At 50.0% G+C, this 8,770-nt stretch overlaps 1 protein-coding gene across 1 annotated transcript; it reads left to right on the forward strand.

The window, feature by feature from the left end:
- Window positions 1-6,491: 6,491 nt before the first annotated feature.
- Window positions 6,492-8,770, forward strand: LOC129713818 (urotensin-2 receptor-like). Its single transcript, XM_055663136.1, has one exon. It carries the CDS (start codon window positions 6,782-6,784, stop codon window positions 7,850-7,852), a length of 1,071 nt encoding a protein of 356 aa, XP_055519111.1. The 5' UTR covers window positions 6,492-6,781; the 3' UTR covers window positions 7,853-8,770.

Below are 8,770 nucleotides of genomic sequence, written 5' to 3' on the forward strand. Positions count from 1 at the left end.
TGCTGTGCGTATCCCAGGAGTGTTTTAGCTTAGTTTAGTTTAGAGATACAGTGCGGAAACAGGCCCTTCGGCCCACCGAGTTCACGCCGACCAGTGACATTAACACTATCCCCGCACATTAACACTATCATGCAGACATTTTTTTACATTTACACCAAGCCAATTAACCTATAAACCTGTACGCCTTTGGAGTGCGGGAGGAAACCGAAGATCCCGGAGAAAACCCACGCGGGTCATGGGGAGAACGTGCAAACTCTGTACAGACAGCACCCGTAGGCGGGATCGAACCCGGGTCTCCGGCGCTGCATTTTGTTGTAAGGCAGAAACTCTACCGCTGCACCACCGTGCCTCTCAGCATCTTGGTGTGGGCAGCGGCTGCCTGAGGTGGGGGTTGAACGCTGAGTGAATGGGTTTGCAGGCTAAGCTGTTACACTGAGAGCGAGTGAATCCCAAATTGGGAAACAATGGGACGCAAGTTGATCGATTGAACTGTGAATAGTGAAAAGCCTGGACAGAGTGGATGTGGAGCAGATGGTTCCACTAGTGGGAGAGTCTAGCCTTGGAATTATAGGACGGAGATGAGGAGGAATTTCTTTAGTCAGGGGGTGGTGAATCTGTGGAGTTTATTGCCACAGACGGCTGTGGAGGCCAAGTCAATGGGTATTGGTAGAGGTAGGTGGAGGTAGATAGATTCTTGATTAGTACAGGTGTCGGGGGTTATGGGGAGAAGGCAGGAGATGCAGGGTGTAAGTTGCAGCAGGAGTTAAAACTGGCATGGAACAAAGTAATGCCACTGTGGTGATGGGGGATTTCAATATGCAGGTAGACTGGGAAAATCAGGTGGGTTCAGGACCCCAAGAAAGAGAGTTTGTAGAGTGCCTCCGGGATGGATTCTTCAAGCAGCTTGGAATGGAGCCGACAGGAGAAAAGGCAATTCTGGATTTAGGGTTGTCCAATGAACCAGATATGATAAGAGAACTCGAGGTGAAGGAACCGCTTGGAGGTAGAGATCAGAATATGATTAGTTTTAATCTGCAATTTGAGAAGGAGAAGGTTAAATCGGAAGTGTCAGTGATGCAGTTGAACAAAGGGGACGATGAAGGCACGAGAGGGGAGCTGGCCAAGGTAACATGGATAGAAAATTGGTTGGCAGACAGGAAACAAAGAGTAGGAGTGAACGGGTCCTTTTCAGAATGGCAGGCAGTGGCGAGTGGAGTGCTGCAAGGCTCGGTGTTGGGGCCACAACTGTTTACCATATATATTAATGATTTGGAAGAGGGAATTAGGAGCAAGACTAGTAAGTTTGCAGATGACACAAAGCTGGGTGGCAGTGTGAACTGTGAAGAGGAAGTTAGGAGGTTGCAGGATGACCTGGACAGGTTGAGTGAGTGGGCAGATGCGTGGCAGATGCAGTATAATATAGATAAATATGAGGTTATCCACTTTGGTGGCAAAAACAAGGGGGCAGATTATTATCTCAATGGGGTTAGGTTAGGTAAGGGGGAGGTACAGAGAGACCTGGCTGTCCTAGTACACCGGTCACTGAAAGTTGGCGTGCAGGTACAGCAGGCAGTGAAGAAATCTAATGGAATGTTGGCCTTCATAACAAGAGGATTTCAGTATAGGAGTAAAGAGGTTCTTCTGCAGTTGAATAGGGATCTGGTGAGACCACATCTGGAGTATTGTGTACAGTTTTGGTCTCCTAATTTGTGGAAGGACATCCTTGTGATTGAGGCAGTGCAGCGTAGGTTCACGAGATTGATCCCTGGGATGGCGGGGACTGTCATATGAGGAAAGATTGAAAACACTAGGCTTGTATTCACTGGAGTTTAGAAGGATGAGGGGGTTCTTATAGAAACATATAAAATTATAAAAGGACTGGACAGGCTAGAGGCAGGAAAAATGTTCCCAATGTTGGGCGAGTCCAGAACCAAGGGCCACAGTCTTAGAATAAAGGGGAGGCCATTTAGGACTGAGGTGAGAAAAAAACTTTTTCACCCAGAGAATTGTGAATTTGTGGAATTCCCTGCCACAGAGGGCAGTGGAGGCCAAGTCACTGGATATATTTAAGAGAGAGTTAGATAGAGCTCTAGTGGCTAGTGGAGTCAAGGGATATGGGGAGAAGGCAGGCACGGGTTATTGATTGGGGACGATCAGCCATGATTACAATGAATGGCGGTGCTGGCTCGAAGGGCCAAATGGCCTCCTCCTGCACCTTTTTTTCTATGTTTCTAATGGGGTTGGGAGGGAGAGATAGATCAGCTATGATCGAATGGTGGAGTAGACTTCATTGGCCGAATGGCCTAATTCTGCTCCTAGCACTTATGAACTGGACACAGCCTCAGAATAAAAGGACGTTCCCTTAGGAAGGAGATGAGGAGGGATTTCCTGAGCCAGAATGTGGTGAATCTGTGGAATTCATTGCCACAGACGGGTGTGGAGGCCAGGGGAGAGGTTGGAGTCCGCACCGACCAGCGACCTCCGTACACTCCTTCTATCCCACACTATAGGGGCAATGTACAGAAGCCAAAGCCGCACGTCTTTGGGATGTGGGAGGAAACCGGAGCGCCCGGAGGAAACCCGCGCGGTCACGGGGAGAATGCGCAAACTCTGCACAGACAGCGCCCAAGGTCAGGATCGAACCCGGGTCACCGTGCCGCCCCTAGTATAGTGAGGAGGAGAGAGGGAGGAAGATGTTGGGGGAATAAACGTGAGAGAGTGCGCGGGTAATTACAAGGTTTGGGAGCGAGGGAAACATGGAGCCGTAAGGAGCAAGCGGAGCAGGAATATCACATGTAAGTGTTGCAAATCATGTCTGGGGCCGGCATCAGTTGACAGAGACTGGAGCATCGGCCGGTGGGGGGGGAGGGGTTGTGGAACAGAAGGCTGAATGAAGGAGGAAGGGAGAGGGAACTCAGAGTGGGGGAGAGAAGGGGGAGATCGAGGGAGAAGGAGGGGAGAGTAAGGGAGAGAACCGAGTGAGGGAAGGAGAGAAGGAATGAGGAGAGGGAGAGAGATTGAGATGGGAGAATGAATGGGGAGAGAGGGGGGAGGGATGGAGAGAGATGGGAGGGAAGGGAGAGAGAGGGAAGGAAAGGGGAGGGGGGGGGAGAGGGGATGCAGAAGGAATTGGGAGGGAGAGAGAGAATGGGAAAATAAGAGAATGAAAACGAGGGACGATGGAGCAAGAAAGGCAGAAGGGAAGAAGGGAAAAGGAGAGGAAAAAACAGAATGAGAGGGAGCGATGAGGGAAGGGGAGAGGGGGGGAGTTTAGAGGGGAAGATGGTGATAGGAGAGAGAAAGAGGAATAAAAGGAAAGCGTTTGAACTTTGAAGAGCAGCCTGAGAGAGAGAGAGAGAAGAGGGGAGAGAGAGATAGAGAGAGGAGAAAGGAAGTAATAGTGGGTGGGAAAGTGAAGGAGAGAGCGGGGAGAGAGAGGGGAGGGAGAGAATGCAGAGGGAGCATTTGAAGAGCAGAGAGAGGGAGAGAGAAGAGGAGAGAGAAAGGAAGAGTGGGTGGGAAAGTGAAGGAGAGAGGGGAGGGGGAAGGCAGGAAGATGGACAGGCGAGACAGAGAGAGAGAGAGAGAGAGAGAGGCAGATCACAGGACAGAGGCACATTCCCTGCCCAGCCAGCGAGACTCTCCACTCAGCGCCAGCGAGCCAGAGAGAGAAACCGCTCCTTCTTCTTCTTTCGTGTAGCGTGCACAGCCTAAAGTTGTTGGACAACTTGTTCTATTTGATCTTCCGTTTGTGCACCTCGAGTTGATTGCATTCGTCGAAACAGGGCGGACCACGTGAAGGTTGCAATCTTCTACCCCAAGAGAAACCGCTGAGTTGAAGGCAGGACGTTTACCCACCGAGCTGTAGCGGGAACAAACAAAAAATGAAATAATAATCCCACGGAACTGAAGTTAAGTTGTCCAACACACAAGTCCCACTGGTGTCCGTTTACTTCGGAAGAAAGCAATGCTGTTCTACTTTGGATCAAACGAGGACGAGGGCTGGAATTGACCTGGAGGCTGGATGGACTGCTGGAGTACAGGGAGACCAAGAGAAGCTGCCTCACATGATCAGTGTAAGGTCTAATCAATATTTTCTACGTGACATCAATGTGCTTGCTTGCAGACATTCCTGTTTTATTTCCCCCTTGCAGATATTCCGCTTCAGTTAAGTTTATTGTCACGTGTACCGAGGTACAGTGAAAAGCTTTTGTTGCGTGCTAACCAGTCAGCGGAAAGACAATACATGATTACAATCGAGCCATTTACAGTGTACAGATGCATGATAAGGTCATGTGTTGGAAGGAACAGTAGACGCTGGTTCAAACTGAAGATAGACACAAAAAGCTGGAGTTACTCAGCGGGTCGGGCAGACACAAAAGGCACAGTCTACTCTGCCGTTCAATCGCGGCTGATCTATCATTCCCTCCTAACCCCACTCTCCTGCCTTCTCCCCATAGCCCCGTGATATGTCGAGACCCTTCTTCAGACTGAGAGTCACCTGGCTGTTCTCTCCAGAGATGCTGTCTGAGCCGCTGAGTTGCTCCAGCTTTGTGTCTGCCATGATAAGGGAATAACGTTTAGTGCAAGGTAAAGCCAGCAAAGTCTGATCAACGGTCTGAGGGTCGCCAATTAGGTAGATGGTAGTTCAGGACTCCTTGCCACTCCCTTGCGACCTACAGCTCCCCTCAGTCACTGCGAGCATTCCTCATGTTTACCCGTCTCTGCTGCTGTGACCCTAACTGGACAATATGACTGGATGAGGCAGCACCCAAGGCTTTACCATGACTATCTCGAAGCACAGGAGGATGAGGGGTGATCTTATAGAGTCTATACGATCATGAGAAGAATAGATCGGGTAGATGCACAGAGTCCCTTGCCCAGAGTGGGCCAATCGAGTAACCAGAGGACATTAGTTTAAAGTAATGGGAGGAGAAAGATTTTATAAGAATCTGAGGGGTAACTTTTTCACACAAAGGGTGGTGGGTGTATGGAACGAGCTGCCAGAGGAGGTAGTTGAGGCTGTGATTATCACAGGGGCCACAGTTTAAGAATAAGGTGTAAGCCATTTAGAACGGAGACGAGGAAACACTTTTTCTCACAAAGAGTTGCGAGTCTGTGGAATTCTCTGCCTCAGAGGGCGGTGGAGGCCGGTTCTCTGGATACTTACAAGAGAGAGCTAGATAGGACTCTTAAAGATAGCGGAGTCAGGGGATTTTGGGGAGAAGGCAGGAATGGGGTACTGATTGGGGATGATCACATTGAATGGCGGTGCTGGCTTGAAGGGCCGAATGCCCTACTCCTGCACCTATTATCTATTGTCTGAAGAAGGGTTTCGGCCCGAAACGTTGCCTATTTCCTTCGCTCCATAGATGCTGCCGCACCCGCTGAGTTTCTCCTACCTTCAATACTCCAACATCTGCAGTTCCTTCTTGAATATCTAGTCTATTGGCAATGATTAAGAAGCAATCAGACAGGTACATGGACAGTGCTTCGGAAGGAACTACAGATGCCGGTTTAAACCGAAGATAGACACAAAATGCTGGAGTAGCTATGCGGGACAGACTGAGAGAACTCAGCTGGAGAGAAGGAATGGTTGATGGGGAAATGGAAATGAGACTGTGATGTAGAGACACAGAACAAATAAAAGAAAAATATATTAAAAAGTTACAATGAGAAAGGAAACAGGTCATTGTCAGCTGTTTGCTAGGTGTGAACGAGAACCTGGTGCAATTTGGGTGGGGGAGGGATGGAGAGAGAGTGTAGGGGTTAATTGAAGTGAGAGAAATCAATATTCATACCACTGGGTTGTAAAGCTGCTCAAGCGAAATATGAGATGCTGTTCCTCCAATTAGTGATTAGCCTCACTGACAATGGAACAGGCCTAGGACAGAAAAGTCAGTGTGGGAATGGGAATGAAACTCTTTGGCAACTGGGAGATCAGGTTGGTTCAGGCAGACTAGGGGCAATTTACAATTGTAGCAAAGCCATTGAACCTCCAAACCTGTCCGTCTTTGGAGTGTGTGTGTCAGGTCTCGGGTTTGATCTAGTTTCTGTTTCTTATTGTTTTTTAGTATTAGAGTGTGCATTCTTGTTTTATTTTGGTGTCTCGCATCTCCTCATGTTTCAGGTCCCATTTCCTATCTCCTCCTTTACCCTCATGTCTTGTTGGCCCCCCCCCGATGTGTTTCAGTCTGAAGAAGGGTTTTCGGCCTGCTAGTCTGTATTTATCTCCTTTGTGTTTTAGTACTCATGCTGCCCCCGTCGTGTCTGCAGCTTTTTGGTATAACCACTGGGTTCCAGCTGCTCAAGCGAAATATTGTGTTCTCCCATTAGCCTTAGCCTCACTGACAATGGAAGCTTGCTAGGACTAGAAAGTAGTGTTGCCTCTGGGAATGCTTACCTTTGGTACCGATCTTGGTTCAGGCGGATTAGGGGCAATTTACAATTGTAGCCCTGTGTCTGAACCTGCATTTGTGTCCTCCTCCTTGTTCAGTTCTGATAGTGTGAAGAAACCGGAGCACCCGGAGAAAACCCAGGCGGTCACAGGGAGAGCGTACAAGCTCCTGACCACAGACAGCACCCGTAGTCAGGATCGAACCTGGGTCCCTGACGTAGTGAGGCAGCAACTCCACTGCTGCGCCACCGTGCCGTTTCTTGTTGAGGAAAATAACCAAGATTTTTTTCTTTTTCCAGATGCAACGGGCAGTGAACTTCTCTCCAGCTGAGTTCTCTCAGTCCTCTCTCAGCTTGGGAAGCCAAATGACAAATCAAGAGGAAGATGGAAGACGTTGATGTTGGCCAAGTCTCGAAGAGGAACTCGACCGCTAACACGTCCCTTCAAAATGAGGAGAACCCAAACCAGGTGCTGGTCACATCGCTGTTGGGGGCCACTCTGGGCACCATGTGCATCTTTGGTATCGTGGGCAACATCTACACTCTGGTGGTCACCGCCCGGTCGATGAGGTCTACCAGCTCCATGTGTGTCTACATCTCCAACCTGGCCCTGGCCGACCTGCTCTACCTGTGTACCATACCCTTCGTGGTCTGCACCTACTTTGCCAAGGACTGGTACTTCGAGGAGGTGGGCTGCAGGCTCCTCTTCAGCCTGGACCTGCTGACCATGCACGCCAGCATCTTCATCCTCACTGTGATGAGCGTGGAGCGGTACCGAGCCGTGGCCTCGCCCCTGGACCCCGGGCGTTCGAAAAGCTGCAGGAAGGCAGTCGCCGCCCTCGTTTGGCTACTGTCCTGCCTTCTCAGCTTGCCCATGATGATCACCATACATCTACGAGAAAGCCCGGACCCAGCCGGGATCCCGAAGAGGATCTGCTACACGTCTTGGAAACACGACTCCTACAAGGTCTACCTCACCATTTTATTCAACACCAGCATCTTGGCCCCAGGCCTGATCATCGGGTATCTGTACGCGCGGCTGGGGCGCGTCTACTGGTTCTCCGGGAGGTTGAATCTCGAGAGGAGGAACGTCAACTTGAAGCAGAAGGTCTTGTACATGATCTTCAGCATCATCCTGGCTTACTGGGCCTGCTTTGTGCCGTTCTGGTCGTGGCAGTTGGCTAAGCTGTATCACCGGGGCCCGCTGGGATTGTCGCCGGCCGCCCACACCTACATCAACTTCTTTGTGACCTGCCTAACCTACAGCAACAGCTGCATCAATCCCTTCCTCTACACCCTGCTCTCCAAGAACTACAAGGAGTCGGCGGCCCGGCGCAGGAGGGGCTCGGCAGGGCGGGTCATCTTCCGCAGGGCCCCCCGAGGGGGTCCAGGGACCCAGCGCTCAGCTGCACCAAGGGGGGTCGCCCTCGAAGCAAGAGAGGACGGTGCTCCTTGATGGGGTCCGTCACCAACCTCAATGGTCCTTCAGTACTGGATTGGGAGAAGTCAGGAGAATGGGGTTGAGAGGGGAAGTTAATTCAGCCATGATTGAATGGCGGAGTAGACTCGATGGGCTGAATGGCCAAATTCTGCTCCTATGACATGAACTTATGAAAACTTGGTTAGAGCACCATGTTGCTACATATAATTTTGGTTCCCACCGTTATAAAAGGAGGTGCACAATTAGAGGGGGAGGGCAGTGGTCGGGTGCCTATTTGCATACATTGGGTATACAAGCAAAGAATTTAATTGTGCCTTGTCACATGTGACAATAAAATATTCCATTCCACTCTATGCTGACCCCTCTTATTCTCCCCGCATTTTAAATCAATTTTCCTCACATTCCACCTCTCATCAGGATATCATGCATGCATCAAAGTGAATATTTTGACCCCAGAGTTTTGAAACTTTGGGCAGCTCGGTGGTACAGCGGTAGAGTTGCAGCCTCAAAGCGCCAGGGTCGCGGGTTCGATCCTGAACCTCGGCTGCTTGCCGTACGGATCTCCCCGTGACGTGCGTGGGTTTTCTCCGGGAGCCCCGGTTTCCTCCCTCACTCCAAAGCCGAGCAGGTTTGTAGGTTAATTGGCTTGGTGTAAATGTAAATTGGTCCCAGTGTGTGTAGGGTAGTGTCAGCGTGCGGGGATCACTGGTCAGTGCTGTGTTCGATAAATCACTGGATTCGTACAACAGAGTTTGATTCATTAGTATTTTATTACACTAAGGCACATAACTCATGTATCCCGAGTACACAGCAGAACATGCCACGGGATGTTTCTGTTCTCGATCTCCGCTGGACATTAAAGTTGCACATTAATAAATTCAACTAATTAGAAAATGTGAGATCAAAAAAGTAAGCTCCATCTATTGTTCAATG

This window comes from Leucoraja erinacea, chromosome 37 (assembly GCF_028641065.1).
Source record: "Leucoraja erinacea ecotype New England chromosome 37, Leri_hhj_1, whole genome shotgun sequence".
NCBI classification, from domain to species: Eukaryota; Metazoa; Chordata; class Chondrichthyes; order Rajiformes; family Rajidae; genus Leucoraja; species Leucoraja erinaceus.